The sequence below is a fragment of the Diadema setosum genome, chromosome 14, assembly GCF_964275005.1.
Source record: "Diadema setosum chromosome 14, eeDiaSeto1, whole genome shotgun sequence".
Taxonomy (NCBI): Eukaryota; Metazoa; Echinodermata; class Echinoidea; order Diadematoida; family Diadematidae; genus Diadema; species Diadema setosum.
Window position 1 is genome coordinate 14,875,217 of NC_092698.1, and position 26,403 is coordinate 14,901,619.

The 26,403-nt window shown below is 38.5% G+C and overlaps 1 protein-coding gene across 1 annotated transcript in view; it reads right to left on the reverse strand.

Moving 5' to 3' along the window:
* Positions 1 to 26,403, reverse strand: part of LOC140237520 (tyrosine-protein kinase Fer-like) — a 73,294-nt gene that overhangs the window by 18,593 nt on the left and 28,298 nt on the right. Inside the window, exons 3-10 of the mRNA XM_072317452.1 lie at positions 16,174 to 16,284; positions 14,963 to 15,088; positions 12,513 to 12,683; positions 11,541 to 11,637; positions 9,765 to 9,957; positions 8,847 to 8,984; positions 8,168 to 8,290; positions 4,064 to 4,195 (exon numbers count right to left, since the gene is read on the reverse strand). Of these exons, the coding sequence (XP_072173553.1) occupies positions 4,064 to 4,195; positions 8,168 to 8,290; positions 8,847 to 8,984; positions 9,765 to 9,957; positions 11,541 to 11,637; positions 12,513 to 12,683; positions 14,963 to 15,088; positions 16,174 to 16,284 (1,091 nt within the window). The remainder of the gene's footprint in view (positions 1 to 4,063; positions 4,196 to 8,167; positions 8,291 to 8,846; positions 8,985 to 9,764; positions 9,958 to 11,540; positions 11,638 to 12,512; positions 12,684 to 14,962; positions 15,089 to 16,173; positions 16,285 to 26,403) is intronic.

A 26,403-nucleotide genomic window follows, 5' to 3' on the forward strand; every position in this document is an offset into this window, starting at 1 on the left:
TGCAAGAAAATGAGAAAGATCTCTTTTTTTCTTTTTTTGACTTCCAGAAGACAAGGTTTAGTTGCAGAAGTGATTTATTCAAGCTCCAGGCTGCAAGTAGTGGTTATTTTCTCACAATAATTCACTGAAATTTCAAGTGATATATTCTTGCTGGATATAGAGTGATTGTTCTGTTGTTGGGAAAAAAAACCCAACAACAACAGATGTAAAGGAATGATGAATAGAAGGTTCATAACAAGATAAACCATAATTGCACTTCAGCACATCCATGTACTCATGTTGGGGGTGCAGGAGGTGTTGTAAACATTAAAAAATGGCTAAATCTTTGTTATAACATGATCAAAGAACCTATTAATTGCAATCTTGGTTTCTGAGAAGCTTTATACAAGGAAGGGTCATAGATTTCTTTCATGAATGGGCAGTAGGAGGAAACAAGTAATTGGCTGACGTCTTGGATTAATTGTTTCAGATTGCTATATGTAGATTTTTCCCATCATGCACTGCACTGCATGATTTGTCTCTATTGCTCCCTCCCGGCTATTTGGCCGAGATGCGAATCCACCGAATCGAGCTCAGGCTGATGTATGATGCCTCCAAGCAAATTGAAAGTAGCACGCAAGTTTCAGCAACACAGGAAGTAGGAACCAAGGGAATGCTTTCAGGCATGATAATAGAAGAAGAAGAAGAAGAAAGAAAAGGGATAAAAATATCTATGTACGCTTATGTTTCACTTAATGAGAGTCATTCAGCTCGGTATATTAACCGCAAAAAGACCCATTAGCAAGGAATGACAATAGTTAGTGTGTGATCGAGTATCAGAATCATGGAGTATTAATGACAGGAAAATGTGACAAAGAAGATGGACTCAAAAGAAGAAGCAGTTACAGCTCATCAAGAACAATCTGATGCAGTTGTACTTCATTCTCCTTTGGGTATGTAGGTTTCAGATTAGTAAGATGCATGTATTTGGCAGGAGGTAATGATATAATATGTATAGGAGCAGGCATTCATTCCACCCTATTTCCTTGCCCCCCCCCCCCCCCCTGTTTTGTTCATACAAAGACATTGCCTCTTGGCTCAATTTTCATATGGTTTTCCAAAGACCATGAACTACATCAGTAAATCTAGTCAACTGGACTTATTTTGGAGTAGTGACGATTCACGTCCTCTCCGGGACGCTTCATCAGGCCGTCTGATCTTTGGCGGCAATTGTCATCTTAAATCGTGAGGCATGGTGGTTCAAGAGGGGAGTTAAAGAGTCTATCTATGTAAAAAGGGAGGAGCCAGCCATAAACTGAGGAGAGGGCCTGTGACACAATCTAGCCGAGCCTATAATCCGGCAGTTCAGAAGATTCTTCGGCGCTTTTCATAATTCCCAAACCCTGTCATGGGTCAACAATCAATTGCTGTCAAAGATCAGTCGGCCTGATAAAGCGTCACGAAGAGGACATGAAACGTTGCTACTCCAAAATAAAAGTAAAGTCCAGTTGACCAGATTTACTGATATAGTTCATAATCTACTTTACATGGATGATTGAGAACGTTCACAGACATTTTTCTAAAGACTGTTATGATAAACCTTAGGTTTGCTACATACTGTATATGACTAGCTTCTCACATGCAATTAATGGAACTATCTCACAATCAATTACATCTCATCATGATCATCTGGGAAGTTTAGTGGATGAATGGATTGAACTACCTGAAATTTTGAACTGCAATATATGCACAAGACATGCACAATCAAGTTCTAATGAAGGCACATAATCTTGCTTTCATGTACAGCAATGGTCCTTTACTTCATGCAAACAGTACACACTCTCTGTGTTCTGGATCATGAATACAGCTGTTCTTAACTTGACACATCACCAGAGAAACAAACATCTCATGTGCATAGTGTTTGCACAATTCGATTTGACTTGACAAATGCAACCACCACCTGCCATGTATATCCCTACTTTGTGAGTTTTCTTCTTTTTTTTTTTTCTATTCTATTTTAAACAAATCCACTTACAACAAGCATTCGGCTGTTTCAGTTTCTATGCCACTGTCATGTAAAATCATTTGCATGATTCTTCAATCATGAAGATTAAACCAAGCTCCAAGGACATAGCATTATGACTTTATGAACCTCGAAACAGCGCTCAGCTGTTTCAGTTTCTACGCCACTGTCATGCAAAATCATTGGCATGATCTGCACTCATACAAATCAAACTAAGGTCTAGGATATAGCGCTATGCTGGAGTATGCAACACAGTGAACACATAGGACCACTATGTTTCTGTAACCTCCATATTGTCTGAAACATCACTACAATCCTTTGCCAAGTCTACCAATCCACTTTCAGAAACAATTAACCCTTTGTGTCTGACCCCATTAACTCTTTGTATCAGACCCCGAGCATTCGTACACGCTGTTTAATGTCCCTGGCACAGAAAGGTTTAACTCACAGTCTGTTTAAAGTGGTTGGTCCTGTAAAGTCAGTGGGCAGGTCACCATATCATCTCATGGGTAGGGATTAATCCATGCACTCAATGTTCGAGCACAGCGTCAACAAACCAGGCACACAATGCTCTTTGAGTGGACAAAGTGCATTTCAATAGCTAAAATTTTAACAATACAACAATCTCCCGTTTGGGGTGCAATACAAGAGGTAAAAGTTTGTTCATACTGTCAATAACACATCCACCTATACATCCATCAAAACAAACTCTGTTGTCATGGTAACAAACTACCCCTCGCATAATTTGCCAGAGACGACTCACTCCTCTTTCACATAAAGTTTACCTGAGTGCTGTATGTATGTATAGGCACAGAATACAGAAGAACATGCAATATTTCACGCTCTCTGACCCATCTCAAACCTCTCCTCAAACAATTTTTTCCTCTCGTGCACGTTCAGAAAAAGGAAATAGATCGGACCGCATCACTTGTACTGGTTCAAGTCTGCTCACACCAAACTCGAGACTGTCCCAAAATGGTTCAAGTGGCATTAGAAACAGAGTTTTGCCCACTACAATTAGGGTTTTTACATTAGGGTTTAATACTCCATTTGCCATGACACATTCAGAACAAATATTTTGTATTATGAGGGGGGGAGGGGAAAAGTCCAAGTCCTTGTGTCCTACTCATTAAAAAAGAAAAACAAAACAAAGGGAAAGGATATTAGCTTCTCCATTGTAAGAAGTGAAGTGAACTGTATTGCGGGTATTTTGCAGACTTTCACAGAATCTATTATATACCTCATATATAGATTCCTCTCATCTGATTGGTTAAAAGTGGAGTCATGAAAATAGCTGTGCCCCATTTTTGATCGAAATGACGTCATGATTTACTGTGCCCGGGGCATAGAATCAACTGTGCCCTGTAAATAGGTTTGGACGAAATTGGAGACAGTCGCAACCCCGTACACATAGATCACTCATAATACGCACCAATGATACGACCGCCGCGCTGTCGATCAGCGTTGTCATGATTACGAGTGCTGTAAAAGAGACTAGAATCTATATTTTTGGTATCTACAATGTATATTTCGGAATCTATATTCTCGGTATATAAAACAAATAATGACAGCTTGATATTCGGGGCACAGTTAAAATCATGTAGGCCCTCGGTGATGTGAAAACCATAACTATGCCCTCAGCTTTGCTTCGGGCATTGTCATGGTTTTCACATCACCTTGGGCCCATAATTTTAACTGTGCCCCTCATAGCAGTCATTATTTGTATACTGTTTTGCTAGTGAGTCTATGGGGGAGGGGGGGGGGGGGGTGGGGGAATGGGGAGGGGGAAGGAAAAATATTTCTCCTGACCGGTTCCATAACATTTGCTCCTGCAACGATTGCTGCCATGAAATATCTGCATGCTAAGCCAAATATAAATTCTACTGACAAGCATAACCCTAACTCTAATCCTCATCCTGATATCTAACTAAACGTAAAAATCCTATCATAATCCAAACCCTAACCCTGAGTCCTTGGAGAAAATAAGACCAGAGCAATCGTTGCAGAAGCGAATGTTGCGTCACCCTCATGACCATGGATTAAGGCAGGGCTTGTTCTTACTCAAGCATGGCACTCTCTTCTTTGGGTGAGGCAGGGATTGCCCTGATCTCCTCATCCAGATTCTTCAGCTCCTGCTTCTTGTCAACCAGCTTTGCCCTCGTCGCCTTCAGCTGCTCCTCCAGGGAAGAGTGTCTGGTGTAAGACAGGAACATTGAGGAAGAAAACAGCTGAAGTGATGCCAAGTAAGAACTCATCATCTGAGGGGTAATGTATGGTACTACAGTATTCATCACATAATCGGGCATCTGATAATCGGGAACCTCGCTTAAATGACATACGCTTCCCAGCAACATTTCCAATGCATGTTATTTTCACTGGATAATCGGGCGGGGACCTCTGATAAACGGGACAATTTTTCTTCAAGCGATCTTTGATTTTGTTGATATTTTACACAAAAAAATCTACCAAAATACCACAACAATATTTCAAAGATTCCCTATCAGTTGTCGTTTACATCGAACTTTACAAAGCAATCTTCGGACTGGTGTGTTTTGACCTCCGTCCATCCAGTACACGTACATGCATAGCCATGAAAGCGCCGTGTATAAGTATCCATGCCACTGCGAAACACATGCTTTCGCGAACATTCTTCTCCCCTACATAATCAATAAGCAAAGCCATGTGCAGGGAGAGCTAGAGGGTCGCGCCGAGGGGTAGCGTGGTTGTGTATTCATGTACATGTACAGTATGTCAATATGCATGTGTGTGTGTGTGTGTGTGTGTGTGTGTGTGCACTACATGTACATGTCGTATGCCGTTAGTGTATGGTGAGTGCCCATCGTGAAATCGGGCACCCCGCTTAAAGGGGCCGTGTTTGCTACTCCCAACCTCTCCCGATTATGCGATGAATACTGTACCATCATTCCACAGAGATTTTCTTCTCATCAGTCACTCACCTGAACCAAAGTCTGTTGCTTTCTGGCCACCCACCGAAGTATATCGGATCACAGTCTGAGGAATTCAACTTGTGTTGGACGACTACTAGGTCAGTGTAAGAAATGTCACACATGATCCTCAAAGGACGATCTTGCCTCATTGGACCACCCACTGACATGTCTGACACTGACCTGATAGTCAACCAACACAAGTCCTACGATCATGAGACTGTGATCTGATACACTGCGGTTGGTGACCGGAAATCAAAAAAGCTTTGCTTCTGACAAGTGGCCTACGAGAAAAAAAAAATCTCTGTGGAAAGAGGGTATACTTAAGAAATGCAAACCAATGCATTACTATCCACCATGCACTCACTCATGGCTGTTTGATCTGCATCTCAGGAATCAAACACATAACATGTGCTTGTTTTCTCCTAATATTTTTGCTTTCTCCAAAATCCTTGTTTCTTTTTGCAGGGTAAGCTGTTATTGATACCATTAATAAACAAATATCACATCAATCTTTTTTGGGGGAAAAAAAAATTGGAGGAATGTGAAATATTAACTGAAATTCATTATTAAACTGAGCTGCATTCGATGAAATGAGACTATGTGAAAATCAACTGTGTTTATTACATGTTACATACAGACTACAAGAATATTTGGCTGCTGAAATATTTGGTGAGGAGGAGGTGGAGATTATTTTATTTATACAAGTTTGTTGAAAAAATCTGAAGAAACAAATCTCAATGGATGTCTAGATAAAGTATGAAAATACAGTATTGAAAGTCAGTCACACTTAACAGGTATATACAGTGAACTCAGAGAAAAACAACCAAACTACAAATTGATGAATGTAAGCAAAGATGTCACATTACAAATTGTGAGCATGCCAATAAAATATGCTTGCATTTATACACCACTCACACTTTTTAGGTCTGTATTCATATTGAATGAGAGAATTCTAAATACTGAAATAGTGAAGAATACATGAAACGTATAAACATATAGCACACTGCATGAGCATATATTACAAAAAGCATTTCTAGCGTGCAGGAAAACTCACTGGGGTCGTGAGAGCTTTGTTTCCATGGGCCGGTCTTCATGCAAGACACTACACAAATTTGCCACAAGACTACACTATCATAAAGCTTTTCTCATTATTACTCAGTTGACATGGTCACAGCAGTCTACGGCAGGAGCGCTAATGAACCACTATTCTTGTCTGGACTGATCAGCACATACATGTACCAGGTAAAAGTTGTACACTCATACAAACAGGCTAGATCTCATTGATGTGACATCACTGATAAATCAGACATCACTGATAAATCTACACCTGTAAGAACGCATGCTTCAGAATGTTTTTTCATCTTATAGGCCTACCTGTGGTACTACACGTCAGATAGGTGGAAACCACAACACAACACTGTCTAGTATATGAACATCACAGATACATAGAATTTACAAGGCTGGAAAAATAATCACAAGCACAGACTGACTTCAACCACATAACAAAATTAGATGCTTGATTGAGACTTCAAGAAATCCTAGACTTCAAAGTTTGGACAAGAAGTAGTTATGATGTTGAAGTTTGCATTTTCACAGACATGAAATTTCTAATTGCAAATTGATTGGCAAATTGCCTTATATCGATGTTACAGTCAATGTAGAGCAATTTCTCAATCACTTGCAATGAAAACAGCTCAAGAATTCATGAATTTGAATAAAATATCTTAAACTCTTCTTAAAATGCACCTTATATTGCAGTTTTCTTGGCGTTCCGAGACATCAAGATCATTTATGACCCATGATATATAGCTCAGATTTGTCCACCCTGAAAACATCTTTAACCCGTTGAGGACGAGTCCCGAGTATACTCGGGCAGGGGTCTATGGGAAATGCATGTTGTAGCAAAATCAGTCCGTCCTCAACGGGTTAAACAATGTCTTTAATGTCAGCTGCTACATCATGGCAGCATGAGGGCATGTCAAAAATCACGCTGCAATGCCACAGCAACGCGGAAACATAGGTGCACCACTACAGACAATGGCACAGACATTCCGCACTGACAAGCCACTGGCTGGACAACGTGACATGCCAACAGAGAAACTTTCAGCTTTTTACCCTGATTGATGGCACTCTTGAAGCATCAGCTGTCACTGTTACAGAAACAAACACTCGTTAGGAAAAACTTCCTAGCCCATGTACAGACATACACAAATTTTAGGAAGAATGTGGATGATAATCATAGATCTATTTAAACATCAGCAAACACTACAATCTTGTGATTTATGGTACCACCTAGAAATCCCGCAAGGGTGCAGATCCCAATTAATTCATTCACCTAGAATGTTTGACATTTAACATTAATCCTCTTGTGAAATTACAGGATCCCTCAACTGGAATATCACATGTGCATCTTCAAGGAAAAATCATCTTTAATTTAAACAGCTGTTGGAATCCAAGTGCACATTTATTTATTCTTTTTTTTTTCTGCTGAAGTCGTAAATGCTAGTCAAAGGCTACAATGCATAATTCAATAGATGCTTTTAAACTATTGCTCTGCATGAAAAAACAAATAAACAAACATGGGAACAGACAGATAGTTGATATCAATAAAGGCCTTTTATTAGGACACCTTTGTTTTTGGATATCTCAGCCACATCAAAACCGATTTTTATCAAATTAACTTTGGATTTCTCTGAGAATTGTACACTCTTTCATAATTATACTATATATGGTGTATTTGATGAAAATCTGTTTTGAAGTAGCTGAGATATCCAAAAACAAAATGGTCCTAATAAAAGGTTGGCCCTAACGTTCATCAGGACTACTTTTAAGCCATTTTAAAATCAATTTTCATCAAATAAACTTTGATTTCCTTTTAGAATTGTGTGCGATTTCATATTTTTCAAGTAGTTTCTTATTATCTCACCAAATAAAAAAGTAATAAATGAATAAGAATCTGAAGCCACATCTCAACCAAAACTACACCATGGCTTTTACAGGGAAGTCAGGTACATGTATGCCTATGATATCTGTGTCTATATTTTTTTTACTTTAATGCTGCATAGAAGAGCAAAAGGTACTCTACGTGCTTCAAGAAATGTTCAAATCGGACAATTCTTCATGAGTAAAACAAAAATGAGAGGAAATCCATGAATGTAACTTAGAATCATACGCTCATTGCAACCAAACCAACAACAACAACAAAAAGTCCACTTACGAATGTTGTATCGCTTCAATGGTGAGCGTGTCGAGTACTATTGTGTCTTCTTTGAGGTCGTCGGGAAACTCCTCCAGCGGTGAGCCATCAAACTGGTAGGTGTCCATGGGGAGCGGCTCCATTCTGGTGGGTCGATTTAAAGAGGAGACACCAGTGGTAATGGTTGCCTTAAAAAGTATCATTATCTCATCTGTATACTGGCTGGAAAAAAAAAAGGCTCATGTATGGATGAATCAAAATCTAAAGGTTGCAAGTAACTTATAGATGGTGTGTTTCCAACAGTTTGGCATCATATCTTGAGTTATCTCGAATGACAGAGGTGTCCATAGAAACATACAAATTACACATGGTCAAAGCAATGAGAACCACGAATAATATTTGTTTTTGAAAGTTTCCACACAAATACCTGATATCTAAAATGAATATATATATATATGACATTTTTATTTTAAAAAAATCACCTTTTTATTGCACTTACAAGTCTGTACTCTACAGTTCTTCCGACAATTGTGATTTTTTTTTTTCATTTTCAGTATCATCGCTGTCTGTGAGGGAGCGAGATTTCAAGTACTGGACACAAACTGGGAGGATGATCAAATTGCCCTATCTACTTGAACGGCAAAGGGTCATGGGCAAAGGTCAAAGGGCAAGGGGAGAGACAGAGACAACAGCAGCAAACCTGTAGTTTTCTACGAATTTGACGTATTCTTTGTCTGGTCTGATCTCCACCATTTTCTGCATGATGGCTTTGTAGTGTGACTGGAACTTTCCCGATGCTGTGTTGATCAGGTTGCAGTGCTCCACCAAGATTTGTTTCCTTCATAAAACGAAAAGAGACAAATAAAAATACACAAATGAATTGAGAGAGACATGAAGCTAAATCCATGGCTTCCATCTCCCATGAAATTGCAGAAAAATAAAGTAAAGGTGAGAAAAATAAGATTTTCTTGCACTATGATTACTGCTAAGAGACTGTCGAATACAAAACATACTACAAATATTTTCTGAACACTTGTTGCACAAATGAATCAATGTAAAATCTGAGGTGAGATGAATCAAAGAAAAATAAAAAAATACAGAGAGAGAGAGAGAGAGAGAGAAAGAGAGAGACAAAAAGATTGACAGACAGACAGAAACATGGACTGAATGATAGTTGTACAGACAAATACATTGATAAATAGACAGGGAGATAGACACAGATAAGTAGCTAGCTAGCTAGATAGATATATAAATAGATAGATAGATAGATAAACAGGGAAAAAGACACAGATGGACAGATAGATAGATAGACAGATAGATAGATAGATAGATACATACATACATACATACATACATACATATATGGGGAGACAGAGAGTCAGATCCAGATGGACAGACTAGTAGACAGACAGACACAGAGATGGACATATAGACCACGACAAATAGACAGATGGACAGATACACGGACATACAAACTGAAGGATGGATGGACAAAAGAAAACAAAGATAGACAAACAGACTGACAGCCAGACAGAGAGACAGACAGACAGACAGACAGACACACAGGCTGACATACAGACTGACTGACACAGAGACAGACGGACAGGACTCCACTCACATCTGGGCTATCTGGCTCTCCTGTGTCTGTTGGAGGCACTCCAGGAGGCGGGGCAGGATGTGGTTGCGGTAGTGCTCTTGGTGGAGAACGGCGGCCCGCAGCGACAGCACGTATTCGTTGTGGGCCTTGTGCATCTTGATCACACTCTTCTTGTACTTCTCCTTGGCCCGATCAATGTCCTTTACACCCTTGCCTGGCAGATGGAGTGATAGTAATGTTAGATCATACACTGTAAAATTAGACATTTTTGCGGGCATGAAATTATTGCGAATATCGCCAGGAGCCAAGATATGTAAAATTTAAAGGCATAAATACCATTTGCAGATGAAACAAAAACCCAGCATTAGTGCTTCAAAGTAGTTCTAAAATGTGAGGTAGAGATAGAAACAACCAATGTAAAAATTTGAACCAGTATAATTGATGGTAAGTATTTTTAAATATACAATATGTGAACAATAGTTATAATAAAAATGTTTCCCGACTAAACCGTATACAGTTACGGTTTATTAAGAAAAATAGTGATACCTCCTTAAATTTTAGGCTTTATTGCAAAAATTTTATATGGTAGGATGTTTTGTGATACAACTGACCTACACATATGCATCAAATGGGATATCTTGAACATTTTCTAAATCACTGCTCCCAAAGGTAAACAGGACCTTTAAATTTCAGTATTTTTATGTACCCACTTTGTAAAACATATGGATGCACAGGGATATTTCGTGAATCTGTGGGTCTGAATGGGCTCATTAAACCTGAAAACAGTACTTAAAACCTACTCGGCTATTAAGGATCTTAGTTTAACTCTTTTTGTTCCATGTTTGCACCTCCAACTCAGTCGACAACTTGCTAACTTAACAGTACATTGAAAACGTCATATCCAAAGTTTTCTCATAAATTTACACCCGACAAAGCTTGCAACTTTCTGTCCCACTTTTCTGTACTGCATTTCTAGCATGAACGCTTTGATTAAAAGTTACACAGCTTTGAAAAAAAGAGAATGTTTTCCTGAATCAATCATGCATTACAGTCTCAGAATAATATGGCACATATGAGGTTTACACCATGACACACACAGAGTTAAACTGTTTCATAAGTTACCTTCTCCTTCCAACTCTCACCTAGTATAAACTCAAGCCTCTGTATCCTGCATATACCTGCTATTATAAAACACCAAAAACATTCTGGCTATTCAATTGGTCAATTGCTAATCATGAATGTGCACTAATTACCATTGCACACTGTCGTTGTTGAGCAGTGCAAGTTTGTTGTAGCAAAAATGGATAGCGCAGAGCTGATGTCATCAATCTATATGGATTCCTGTGCTACACTCATTCTCAACTAATAGTTTTTGCATCATTGCAGGCCTCTGACGTCATAATATACATAACTTTGACATGTGCACTAAATCAGTCACAAGCGCAGTTTCAGTCATTCATTTCACCACCAACAACTTTGACTGATCGCTTTCTCATACTACTGACGGCACTGTGCCACCCACTCACCTTCCACGAAAAATAGTTGTCATTTTTGTACCGAATTAAAAAATCAGTGTGGACCACATCTGTTGACGTCCAAGGTGTTGCATAAAACAAATAGCGTTTGGTCTTTACTTTTGCAATGGAACAAGATTTCACACTCAGTAAAAGATGAGGTGCACTTTTCCTCTCAGCTCCTCGCATTGAATAGAGCGCCTCTATCTTTCACTTTGTGCAAAAATCTTGAACCGTCGCACACGTGAGCATTCACCATTTACATATTAAGAGTGTTACTCACCTCTTTGCAGTTGGTCCTCGTATTTTGCCTTGCTTTCCTTGGCCTCTTTCGCTGATCTCTTGTAAGTACTTAGATTCTCTTCCACCTCTCTCTTAGCCTGCGGGGGCAGAATTCAGACATAGGATTGATAGATAGCTAGGAGATCATCACATTATATCAAAGTGTGCTCTCACTTTCTATCTACACACACAGAAAGGCTGACAGGTCCTGGAAGGTTGCTACACTGGGTTGCTGATAGTTGTTGGATTTAATTCCAGAAAAAGGATAAAGCCTATGAGATTGAATAATTTAGAGTGGTTGATGTTTGACCAAATGCATGTAATTCATTCCTAGAACAAATCATTATCAATTCTTTTGAGTGGTTGTGATCTCAGATTTCACAGAGAGATAGCAGCGGAAAGGTGGATATTGTGTAAAAGTCCGATGAAAAAGCCCCTTAACTCTTTATGTGCCATGGTGGAAACCTCCTCTGTGCCACATTATTCTGAGATGACAACATAGACATGCTTTGAGAAAAAGTTCTGTCTTTACAAATCTATTTAACTTCTGTAGATTTCTGTTAAGCTGCCTGTGTGGGGAGCAATGTTGTAGAGAAATGCTAAGCTTTGATTTCATGTGAATTGTACAACAAATCTATGATCGTTTTTCTTTCAAATGACCAGTAGCTAAATATTAGCAAAGACATGACTTTTGCACACTTAACAGTGACAAAAACTTAATTTAAGTGCAAATCCAGTAGTGAACACTGCATGTTTTAGTCAGTCAGCACATAAAAGACAAGCTTTATGCTAGAGGAACAGAAGCGCAAGAAACGCTTTCATTGTACTGTGGCATTTGGCGATTTATCGATCGGTTTGGGTGGGTTTGTGGGTTTGAGCAGAATATGCGAAGTTGGCACACCGTCGACTGAGTCAGGCATGCGAATGTGGCACATAAAGAGTTAAAGGGATGGAAATGAGGGATTTTCTTTACCTTCATGTACTCTGTATCTATTCTGCTTCGCTCGTGCATGTACTGTCGTTTGGTGTCTTGCTTGTCGCGTATCAGCAGCCCCAACTTCTCCAGGAGCCCCTGCACCTCCTCCGCATTGCTGCGAATCAGCTTGCATATTCGGTCCGTCTCCTCGATGAGGTTATTCCACGCCTGAATACGGCAAAAAAAACACAGACACACACGGTTTAGAAGCATGCAAACTGCTCACTAGTCATCCGTAGATGCAGTGACAAGTGGTGAACATTTAAGTGGATGAATGCAAAAGACGTTTCAGAAGTCCATGACCAAATGGACCTAAACTGATGATTGGGATACAAACGTTACATTTCTATAAGTTAAAAAGGTTTGGTAAATGCTGAATGACACTTTAAGATTCTGCATCACATTCACTTATTTTGCCAAACTGCTGTCCGAATCAAAATCCCATCAGTTAGAGTTGAAACAGAAGGAAAAACAAAGCACCAAACATCCATGGAAATCCACTCCACTCTTCCTGTCTTCCACGGCACTCACTGAGCATTCATTCTGCAGTATTACTGGATTGTGCCAAAGTGCACTGATGCTTTTGTTCTGTATTTTGATGTAGATGCATTTGTCTGCGCCCGTTTTGTACCGTGATGTGTTGGGTCTCAGCGGCGCATATTACCACGCTATGTTGTGAGGATTTGTGTGCACTGTATCTGGCTTTGGAGCTGCTTTTCATGTTCCTATCAAAAATGACTGTGCATCCAAAAAAAGAAAACTATTATGATCCTTCAATGAGCTGCCTTAGAGTGCGCATGGAGATCCTCATCATCAAGATCTTTTCAATTTACCTACATTTGTCCACTTTCCAACCATATATCCTATCAGTAATTTGAAGCAAAAAAGCAAGGATCAAGATATATCATTTGTTCAAAAGGACAGGGTTGACAAAACTTTCTACTAAAAAATCCTAACATTAGCCGCATTCACACACACATGAAAATAATTTTTCATGCACAGCATGAGTGAATGGTGGCAAATAAAATCGATTCTTGCATCACAATGCAAATACCAGTAACTCCTTTGCATGAATGTGGCTAGAGAGCCAGTAACTTTGAAGAATGCAACTTCAGTTTCTCTCAGCATTCTGCACTAAATGATAATCTACTTGTCATCACCCTTTTCATACAAGACAGTGCCACTGGCCTTACGGTACACACTCCACACTGTTACCTGTCACTCAGGCTTACATGATCAAAATCATTGGTTGATATTGTGACAGGCATTGCCAATTCAAGGATCGGTTACAAACTCAGTAATTTAGAAGCAGTGAATATAATTCTTCAATGGACATAAAAATTGATGTAGACCGAGCTAGGGTTTAAATGCAAGAAAAAATATTCTACCTCATGGAACACTTACACTGCCAAATTTCAAATTTATTTATAAAAGTTAGAATACAGTGTAAAGTTCATTTATATATATATTGATTCAAATGTGAAATGATGATAAACAGGTGGTAAGCACTGTTGGGGCACCCATCCCGCTTCATCATGAATATTCATCATCTACATGTACCATCGGTACGTAATGCATACCGTTTAAATACATGATTTTTACATTTCCCGGCAAAACTGAACATTTTTCCATCTCCCGGCGACACATTTTTACATTCCCCACTGATACATTTTTTTAAAGATTTTTACATTTCCTGGCATTACGTTTTTACATTCATCAGATTGATTATGGCACCTATCCAGTGTTCTGGGCACTTATCTTACTGCCTCATGAATATTCATGATGAAGTGGGACGGGTGCTCGAAAGTGCTTACCTAAACAGATATAGCCCCAAACAACAGCAATATGATTTTCTGGGACTTCATGGCTTAATTGAAATTCATATCTCTGCAGACCACCTGGGCAGCAATGAAGACCATGAAATTCAACCCACGACAACACACATTCCAACTTTCCCAAGCGCAGCAAATTCGATGACAGACTTGTCGGGAAGTTTCTCACAGCATGCTACATGCAATTCTGTCAGCGTTACTATGGTATTGCCAAGCAGCAAACCATAAAGGGGAAAAATATGACAAACTATAAAAAAGCTAAGAAAACATACAGCTTAAAAGTATGCTTGTTGACTCCACAAGTCGTTGTAGAAGTTGAAAGAGTCCATGTTAGGGTGTGTATCTATATATGCTCACATTGGTATACAAATGTTTCAGTTTTGATCAAGACTTCATAACTTGGACATGGCTGATTCATTCATTGTCAAACATGACCACCTACCAAGAGGGATAAGTATGACTGATTAACCACTTGAGGAGAGTTGACTAGGACGTAATTGGGGGGTCAAATAACCCGTTCCTAACGGGAACCTGGTTATCTGTGTATTTAAGAATTCAGTATGGAACGGGTTAAATGGACTTAAGACCAAGAGACTATTCCAATTTTACTTTCACCTTCAAGAGTGGACTTTGGTTGTGTGAGAGTTGGGCGTCCGTGTCGAATCTCCCGGCAAGATTGCTGATGCCCTGTAGTGCTGTAGCATACTCTTTGTCTGCCTTCATCCTATGCTGTACAACACGCTGTAGGAGGAAGAAATTGAAAAGTATGACAATTGCAGTGAAGTCAGCCATTCTAAAGTCCACTGTGTATCATGGCATTTCCTTCTTCTTCTTCTTCTTTTTCTTTCCTTCTCTCCTCTTCCTTCTTCTCTCTCTCCCTCTATTCCCTTTCTTCCTCTCCTTTTCATGTTTCCTTTCTTTTTCTTCTTCCTATTTCTCCTCTTTCTTCTTCTGTTTTCTATCCCCTCCTCTTCCTCTATCCTTCCTCATCCTTATCCATCTCCATCTTCTTCATCCTTCTCCTTTTCCCCCTCCTCTTCTTCCTCTACCTCTGCTTCCTCCTCCTTCTTTCTTCTTTTTCTTCTCCCCCCTCTCCTCTCCCTCCCCTTCTTCTTCCCCTTAGTCCTTATCCTTCTCCTTCTCATTCTATTTCATCTCTTCCTTCTCCTGTACCTCTTCTTTCTCCTTCTTCTTCTTTTCTACTTTTCCTTTCCCTCCCTCCCCTTCTCCCTTTCTTCTTTCTGCATCCTTCTCCTTATTTTCCTCCTTTCCTCCTCTTCCTTTAACTCTTCTTTTTCCTCCTATTTTTCTCCTTCTCCTTCTTCATCTTCCCTCCTCTTTATCCTTTCTCTCTCCTTTTATTTCCACTTCTTCTTCTCCTCCTCCTTTCTCTCATTCTATTTCTTTTTCTCCTCCTGTACCTCTCCTTTTTCCTCCCTCTCCTTTTTCTACTTCTTCTTTTCCTCCACCTCTTTACCTCTCTTTTCTCCCCTTCTTTCCTCTTTATCCTTTTTTCATCCTCTCCTACTTCTCCTTCTTCTTCTCCTTCTCTTCCTCCTCTTCCCTTTACCTCTTCTTTTACCTCCCTCTCTCATCCCCCTCCAACACTTCCACCTTCTTCTTCCTCCTCCTCCTTCTCCTACCATCATGAACATCATCGTTATCATTATCATCATCATCATCCTCATCACCATCCTCATCATCAACATCATCCTCATCATCATCCTCATCATCATCATCATCACTACTGTCCGAATAATCATTAATTCTTTCATACTATGTCCCCTGGTTCAGTGACAGAGGGTAGCAGAGAAGACCACTTTTACCTTTAATGTGTCCAAGAGGCGCAGCTCCTGGTCGTTGAGTCGCAGTATGGCGTCGTGAGCCGTCTTGCTCACGAGTTCAGAGCCAAAGCCCATGCGGTTGACATTCCTTGCCTAGGAGATACAATACGATACAACACAATACAATTCAATGAAACAGGTTGAAACAAAATCTAATCAAATGAGACATAATTAGATATGACATAAAATCATATGAATGACATGAAATGCAATAAAATGACATAACACATAGCTAGATTTGTGATGTGCAACTCATTGTAAAAGATTAAATATTACTTTCAAAATGTAACAAAGAAAGCATGCTTTAATAAAAATGCAATGAATACGGTATGCTAAATCATCATGTAGGAAAAGATCCTAGAACTGAACACTTCCATTCTATCTATGACATAAGGTTAAAGGCTTTATTAAAAGTTACAAAAAAATTCCTTCCCCTCCCATTTTAACAAATTTATTATACTGTCATGCACTAACCTTGTATTAATATTTCATGAAATGTTAAGTCACTACAAATGCTGTCTGCTGATGAATATTATCTATCCAACATTTCAACCATTTATGCTTTGCATTCAATATGATACATGCCTACAACCAAAAAACAACAACAACAACTACTACAACTACAACAACAAACAAACATTGTGAAGAATCCATATGATTAAAAACCCATTGGGGATGGGCTGATTTTGCTATAACACACATTTCCCATTGACCCTTGCCCAAGTATACTTGGGACTAGTCTTCAACAAGTTAAAATCTGTTTTAATGGCAATACTGTAACATATTCTTATATTTCCCATCTTAATTTATTGAGGAGAGTTAGATCAATAAAATTGATAAAAAAGAACTATACTATTGATAATAATATATGTATACACACAGAATAACAAAATATTAATTTTCCCTAAATGTATAAAGAGGACATTTTGTGAAACATTCACTGCTCTTTATACACTTGACATTCTGGTAACATCTCTTCCAACAGGGAGGTGAGACTTTGTCTCACCTCCCTGCTTCCAATGAGACATCATACAGAGCAGTAGATTCAGGTTTATGATTTCTGTACCTGCTGACTACAAGCACAGAGAGACTGTCCAATGTTCCTCCCATACAGGTTTGATATTGCCAATAAGGGGGGGGGGGGGCACTGGGAATGGAGAACTTCACAAAATATCCCCCCAAAAAAAATTTCACACCCCAACACTCAAACATTACAAGATCATTTCCCACAGCAGAAGTCATTTGCTATATGGATACCCAGTCTGTCAAACAACACGGCAACTCTCTTTATTGCCTTGCAATGAATGCTTTAATAGTCTGCACTAATGGACAGGGAAAAAATGATTGTGCAGGGTACATGAGTTTTTGTTTAAATGTATTACATGAATATATAATATCTAGAATGTGTGTGAAGTTATGAATAGTGCCACAACTGGCTTTGTCATTTGTCTACTTGTCAGAACAAATGATAATTATAGTTTGCACTGTATATTCTCATATTTCATAGGATATACTGGATTAAAATTTTGCAAGCAGTTAAATTTGCAGTTGAGAACCATGAATGACAGAATGAGAAAAAAGTATAATCACTATATAAAGGGAAAAGTAACCAATTTTTCACCTTACAAATGATACACACAACACATAATATGTCACAGTAGTCTTTTTTTCGCAAGGTATCAATTTCATGCATATCAGTCAGCCCCTAGAATTTGCAATATTATAGCATGCAGTAAATGTGCACGAGCAAGAAAACATGTAGTCAATATTGATTTTTTTTCTCTCTCTCTCATACTCTCTCATGTGTTTTATACCATTATCATTCTAACAGTCCTGTCATAGGTACATGTTTACCCGAAAGTTTGCCCTCAAAAGATAAACATTGACAAAATGATAACATATCACGACTTGCCACAAAGTTAAATATGGAATCGTATTACTGTTAAGCAAGCCAGTGTCATTTAGCTTGACGATGTCATTCCTAGTAAATCAGAACTATAAACGGGGTAATCAGATCGATCAGGTCTATCTCAGCACAGGCAAAGGCTTTGCAATGGAAACCAACAAGGAAGTTCAAAACCATCACATTTATTTACATCTGTTATTCGGCTGCTAACCCGCTGCAGCTTATGCATCCAACTACTCAAATCTACTTGTTTCATTCTTTTCACGTGAGTGCTTTTTCCTCCATGTAAAAATAGAATGCCGTCATCATAAAATTGCTGAAAGTACAAGTGCTGTCCGCTGCAGTATGACCTCATTTTGAATCTTCTTTCCGTTCATATTTCATAGCAACCACGCTGAAGGATGTGAAACTTAGAATAGTTGACACAATAATAAATGGATGAAATGGAAACACACCCCTGACAATGGCACAGAGAATTATGAAGTCTCCTCTCATTCAAAAGAGTGTCTGCCCCGCTGACATTACAATCGATATCAAAATTGATTTATATAAGATGGATGAGTGATAATACAAAAACACAAAGAAGTCAGATGTAGTACAGCATGTCAGTTTTATGAATTGCTTCCGCATGAGAAGCTCCCAAGAGATTTGCCGTTTTAATGTTCATGATAATTTTGCACACTGATAGTGTATTGAGGGGGTATAGAGCTCTGTATACCATGCACCCGAGTGGAATGGACAGGGCATGTACTTGCAGCTTGAGGCAAAATAATGCATGTGCTGGCGCGTCTCCAGGAAACAAGAAACTTCACTTCAATCGCTGATCTTGTGAACATGACTCATATGCTGTTTTATCTTTATGTTCTCTCTTCCCCTTAAATGCCCACCCCCCCCCCTTCACTGCTTTCAACATCAACATACATACTACAGTTAATGAAGCTACAATTAATAGGGTTCACTGAACATTGGGAATGACCGCTTCAAAATACCATTATTTTAAAAGTGGATATTTTTGCATCAGTAATCTTTCATGCTCGGCTGGATAAGATGAGTTTTGCATGTTTCTAATTCCACAGAATCAAGACATGAACTACTAGAACATTATATAGCAAGCAAGAATATTCCAATATTTTTATCTTTGTGCTAGTTTCTGGATACACAAAAGGCGCAAAGATTTTCAACAACGCGAAAATTACCACTTTTAACGTAATGTCTTTAAGTAATAAAGTTGCCAGTGCTGATAAAGGTTAGGGGGAGGGGGACTTACATGCGCACAGCTGATTATACAGATGAATGACAGAAAAGTAGTTGCCCTTCTGTAATTGTTCATCAGTTTTAAAACAGCTTCCTGTATGGGGGTTTCTTTTAACAGCAAGCCATAATTGCCCAGTGTCAGTATTTGCACAATATTCAATGTTTTCAGAAAGGAAAAAAAAAAATGTGTGAAGGATCAAACATTGTCTTTGAAAAGATCAAGATTTACATATAATTTAACTCGCTGAGGACGGGTGATTTTGCTGTAACGCGCATTTCCTATAGACACCTGCCCGAGTATACTCGGGACTCGTCTTCAATGGATTGATAGCCAGAGTTCACAAGAGTAGATTGACTAGCACAGTGCATTCACTAGCTACAAGTACATGGGAGGTATGTATAGACTTGACGTCATGTGATGCAGGCAATGTAGACCTGCAAGGGGGGGGGGGGTGGGTTAAAATCAATATTTTCACTCTACAGGCTAGAATCTAAGATTATCTAACAGGGAACAATTTCCCTTCTTGAAATTGAATAGCAATTTTAGTGGATGGACATACATTTTGAACAAAATGGTGTACAAGTCTATGTAACGAAATTGCTAATTACATTTTGTATAGAAGTCATTCCAAAATTTATACCAGGAAAATTATTCCCCGCCTAATATTGAAATATCACAGACTGTACAATACGAGTTTCAGAACAATCACCAGGCAGCCTTTACAAAATAAAACTTAAGAATTTCTAAATTTCTGCTACGGACAAATCACTATCAAGAAGTCAAATGTTCATCTGGTAATTCACAGCAGAAAAGGATGCTAAAGCTGCATGTACAGTCACAAAAGGAAGGGGGAGGTGGAGGCACACACGTACACAGATTTGGGGAACTAAGCTATGGTGCCGCTGAAAAAATTGTCAACTTGGCAAAAAAACATGGGGAGGAAAGAATCAAGCGAAGGTGGAAGCCAATATTGCCTTTTCCTGGACAACGACCAAACTTTTAAAGGAGGATTCTGTCACATCGACCAGGAGCAAACTTAGAGCTTGCAACAGTAATGAAATCTAAAACAGGCATTAGGAATATCAATATCGTCATACAATATCATGACCAGCATTGTGACAACAAATTAAGTAACATGAAACTCTGGGAGTAGTTATGAGCACAACATTATGTATTTATCACATGCAGTCTCATCTATCAGTCAAGAAAGAAGCAATCAAAATCACTTCTTCTTTTTTAAGGGGGGGGGGGATGTCATCATTTTGTGTGAGCAGCAATAGAGGTTTATAATGTATGAGATGTCACAGACCTTTGATATAAAGACACACTTGGATAGCAGTTGTGTTAGACCAGTTACACTGCTCTGGAAAGATTTTAAACTGTCAAAACTTTCTTTTCATTATAGTCAGGTGGAGGGTACACATTAACTTCATTTCTGGTTCTGATTTTGCTTTTGTTTTATTTCATTTTTTGTCTGGTGCGAAGATGCAAAATCTGCTTCTTTGATATGACTGCCCTCAAACTGTAAACAAAACTTTTTTCACAATGGTGAATTTTATTTCAATCCTGAGGACAGGAGCAAGTCACTGGCAAAGTAGATCAAGTGAATTATTGCTCAGGTCACCCTTGGTCATGACATAAAGCTCATTTTGGCTGAATCATTCTTTTATATGAATATGATTTGTTTTTCTACAATGTTCATAATGTAATCCATTTGATTGCAATGCTAGATAGATTTATAAATATGTGAATTAATAAATGAATGAATAATCACATACACACACAAACATGTGTGTCCACAAAGTCAATGAATGATATATCTATGAAATAACATTTCAATTTGACAGTAAATGCAATGCCAGGTAGAGTCTATCAAAATGCACTAGCTTCTGTCATTGTCATTTCAGTATTTAAGACATTTATTCATTCAAATTAATGATTTCTTGCATTGAATTGTTTTGCTGCAACTGATTAACAAATTGCCCCTCATCAACATCGATGAAGGCAATTTGTCAATCAGCTGCAACATTTAATTCAACTGATTCACTTTCCTGCTTTTTTTCTTAATTTTTTTGGGCCACATGTACTTATGTATATTGAATATCATGTTACCCCTTTTGGATCCTCTTTTTTTTAATGACATACAAGGAACTTCTCTAATCTAACAATGTTGAGATCAAATTCTGTGTCTTGTTGGTCTTGCAGCCCCTGACAGCCAGTCAAGATGATATCACATTACTCTTCCCTTTAAAGGTGGATAAAATCCAAATATCCAAATATAGACGTGGATTGAGTGAATGCAGCAATATCAGTAGAACACATTGATCACAGTAAAAGCGTTAAGGAAAATCAGACAACCCATTCAAAAGTTATGAATGTTTAAAGATTCTGTGCAGCCAACACTGGATAAGAAGACTACCCTGGTACTGCTACACTTTGTGACTTCACATATGAAGAATGGTATGAAAAAGAATATAAAGAAAACTCAACAAAATTTCACTTTGGGCAATTCCACGGTAACTAGGACACAGGTGCCAAAAATTCAAAATGATATTTGTTTCAAACACCATACATTTTCAGACAGTACTTGAGTTGAAGTTTTAAGAATCATTATGTTTTTCACTAAAAGCGGCCATTTTGATTTTCAAAATGGCTGCCAAAATATGCCTATAAGGCCTCACGCTCCTAATTCAACTCGCGCATTGCCTACCGGGAAGGCAGTACAAAGATGAGGTAATGTTATTTTTTACCAAAAAAATCATTAAAAATCAGTCAAGTGGAAAATTGCCACTTTTGGTAGTGTTTGACATTGCTTGAGGACAGGAGCTTTTGCAGGTTATGAAGAAGTTGAATGAATCAGGGTTTTTGTATTTTTAATGATTTTTTATTGATGTATGAGGTAATTTGCTATTGTTATCATTTTTGAGAGTGACTGGATGACTAGTCTCGTATGGAGGCTCTTAACTTTTTTTAGAGCTGGACAACATCCCAAAATATGTTGTTTGCTTGAAAGCAGAGAAAATTTCCCTTCATCTACTTCAATCTAAAAAAATTCTACGATTCGATTGATTTTTTATGATTCATGGAATATGCTGCATTTAACACAGGTTTATATGGGAGCCCGGAAAAGGAGCGTGAGGCCTATACTGTGAGACTGGTAGGCAGTGGGCATGAGAGTCGTCTGCTAGAATGCGATGTTCTCGCCAGCAAACGGCGTGCAGAGTGTACGGGAAGGTTCCCGGGGTTACTGCCATGGTACCTGCTAGCTTAAATTCGGAAATGTTCTTTAAGGGGTAAGTCAGACCACTAGTAAACAAGTGTAGTCCTATTTCTAAGGTAGCCCTTGCCCTCAACTCTTACCATAGAACTAAAGTTGAATCCATTGCCGACCCAAAGTTAGATTTCAGCCCCAAATCAGATTCTAACCCCAAATTTAACCCTAACATTAGCTTTTAAAACCCTTACCCTAACCCTAACCCAAACCCAAACTCTAACCCAACTCTAACCATAGCCCTAAAGTTGAATCCATTGCCGACCCAAAGTTAGATTTCAGCCCCAAATCAGATTCTAACCCCAAATTTAACCCTAGCTGTTAAAACCCTAACCCTAAAACCCTATTAACCCTAACCCTGTACTAACCCTAACCCTAACTAACCCTAACTAGCCCTAACTAGCCCTAACCCAAACCCTAACCCTAACCTAACCCTAACCCTAATCCAAACCATAGCCCTAAATGCCAACCCAAAGTAAGATTTCAGCCCAAAATCAGATTCTAACCCCAGATTTAACCCTAGCTGCCTAGTAATATGAACAAGGCTCAAATTTAACCCAGTCTAAGCTAGTGTAGAACTCTAGTCCGACCGAACTCTAGTCCGACCAGTCTAAGCTAACGTTAGTGTAGAACTGTAGTCCGACCGTAAGTTAGACCGAGTAACTTACGCCCTAGCCCTCACCCTGACTAGCTTCCCCTCATCCTAACTGTGGGCCTATATCCTTAAGTTTACTTGTAGACCTCAAAACTAGCACCCAGTGACAGTGTAACTGTATTATTTTCACTTTTACTGTGAAAATGGAGAGCTATGTGTGTAAAAACTGTGATGGACGTGCTTGGTCCCATGCAGACAGTGGTTTTTTGTGTTGGAAGTTTCCTTGCTGTATACGAATTCATGTTCACGCACCAGCCATATGTCATTTATTCACCACTCGTGGTCTACACATTCACTCCATTGCATTTCATTCTAACAACGAACTCAGCATCATTCTCTCAGAAAAATGTAGCAGGACTATCAGTTTTCAAAGTGTCATAGTCATTTACTGACATTTAATGAATAATATATCTGTGTTGCAGGTTGTCATACACAATATTCTGGTCCTGGATCTGAGGGAGCCAGCAGGTTTGTGCATGAACGTTTTTATACAACAGTGTTTGTTTGTTTGTTTGTTTCTTTGTTTCTTTCTTTCTTTCTTTCTTTCTTTCTTTCTTTCTTTGTTGTTGTTTTTTGAGGGGGGGGGGGGTGTTTTATGGCGACAAGCAAGAAGATTTGGATATGAATGCGGAAGAGTGGAGCAAACATTATTCCAAACAGTTAGAAATTAAGATGGGCAAGAGTGCGGGTGATGATCCAGTGGTATGCTGGCTTTTTACAGGCCGAGTCAATAAGGCTGTGACCTTGTAAATGTGTTGGAATAATAATACTGGAGAACAGTGAATAAAGAACACTTGCATTCTGACTCCAGATCCAAGCAGAAGCATCTCACTAACCCCACAAAACATAAAATGTATAAACCTGTACTCATGCTCTCTGTTGTTGCCCTTATGTAGGGCCATTCTGTAGGCATGTCCTGGAAACCCCCCCCCCCCCCCACTTATTTTCCCATCCTATCTTATTCTATCCTTCATATTCTAACCTCTGAACTCTAATCCCTACCTTATATCGAGTTTTACAGTGATATATATTTTAAAAGTACATCATAGTATATTTATGGCCTGGTGGTGGGCTCAAATGCTCCATGGAACAGTGAAATTGAACTTCCCTTTCTTGCTCATTGAACTTAAATATTTACCTTGATATAATATGAATAATTATTTTGATATTTTGGGAGGTTTTCAGGGTATCCAGCATTTAAACCTTCAAATTGGACTGAATGAATGTCATTGAATTATTGTCTATTTGGGCCCTACATCCAATTTCACCGAACCCAAGGTATAATGCCAGCAAGGATGCATTGATTGGATTTCAGTACATGGTGCATTGTAGCTTGATGGGGTCCACTCTGCTGAAAACAAGCATGAAATGTAGAAAGTTTTATATCGTTGTAGTCGGAATTAATATCTCTACAAGATGAAAGCGTTCAAAAAGTGTTTGGAAGCACTTGACTGCTCTATAGGCCTCACGCTCCTAATTCAACTCGCGCATTGCCTACCGGGAAGGCAGTACAAAGATGAGGTAATGTTATTTTTTACCAAAAAAATCATTAAAAATCAGTCAAGTGGAAAATTGCCACTTTTGGTAGTGTTTGACATTGCTTGAGGACAGGAGCTTTTGCAGGTTATGAAGAAGTTGAATGAATCAGGGTTTTTGTATTTTTAATGATTTTTTATTGATGTATGAGGTAATTTGCTATTGTTATCATTTTTGAGAGTGACTGGATGACTAGTCTCGTATGGAGGCTCTTAACTTTTTTTAGAGCTGGACAACATCCCAAAATATGTTGTTTGCTTGAAAGCAGAGAAAATTTCCCTTCATCTACTTCAATCTAAAAAAATTCTACGATTCGATTGATTTTTTATGATTCATGGAATATGCTGCATTTAACACAGGTTTATATGGGAGCCCGGAAAAGGAGCGTGAGGCCATAACTCAATGGTGAAAAGAGTGTATTGTCGCATAACTTACTCTCTGTATATCCACTTTATTAGTACTCTAAACAACAATCTTTCATATGTATGCAGTTACCAGAGAAGTCTTTTACCACACGATAGAAAAAAAAGCTGGTAGCTTTAAAGAATTTGATAAAAACTGTTAATTACTTTGATAATGATGGATGTAACGTCAGTTACCAAAAATAAGGAATTTTTAAGTTTATTCATCAAAGGAAGTGAGCTGTATGATGTAACTTGGGATTTCTAATGTATGCCCATATGCCTTTATTTTAATACCAGAAATAAGGATACTTGGCATACTGGAGAGTCAAAATGAACACTACAAAATGTGTAACGTCAGTTACCGAAACGTCATACACGAGTATGTAACATCAGTTACCATGACAGTAATTATAACTGAGGCAAATTTTTTGACTTTTGGCCATTTCAATACATCTGGGAAGTCAACTTACAACAAAGAGCAGCAATCCCTTTCATAGGAAATGATGTCATTACCATGGTATGTCCATGGATATTTTTTTTTTAAATTTCTAAATTCATTTATTCATTCATTTACCATGATTATCTTCTTTTTTTGGGGGGGGGGGGGGGCTTGAGCTTTCGATTTTTGATTCAGCACAAGTTTAAGGTTAAATCATCTGGAAGTTTAGTTTGCCACATGCAGTATATATGCACTCAAATTAGTACATTCCCAGTCCTACAAGATGATAAAGCTACCAAAGTTTGTAGGCCTAATCAGTGACATGATTGCATGTTAACCACATTTTCTACAAAACAAACAAACAAACAAACAAACTTCTGCACAGCTGTATACCAACAGTTTAACAATCTTCACCAATGTTTGCTTTTGCTGGCATTTTTCTTTTTTTTTTTCAGGAAGCTTAGTCAAGTTTCTACCTCAAGGCAAATGCACAAACAGATATTTCTTCTCGTGTAGTTAACATGGCTCATCTTGTGTACGTAAGGCATGAACTCATTATTGTTTGAAACTTAACACTGATGTTGCTCAAAGTGAGAGAGGATTCTATAGGGTTAAAAAAAATGTTCATACAGTGTGTATTTGTTGATTACTTTATTCTATTCATGCAGGGACATTTTGTAATACAACACATGATAATTATGAACAGGAAGAGTTTTTTATATTGATTTTAGTATTCTTTCGTTGCA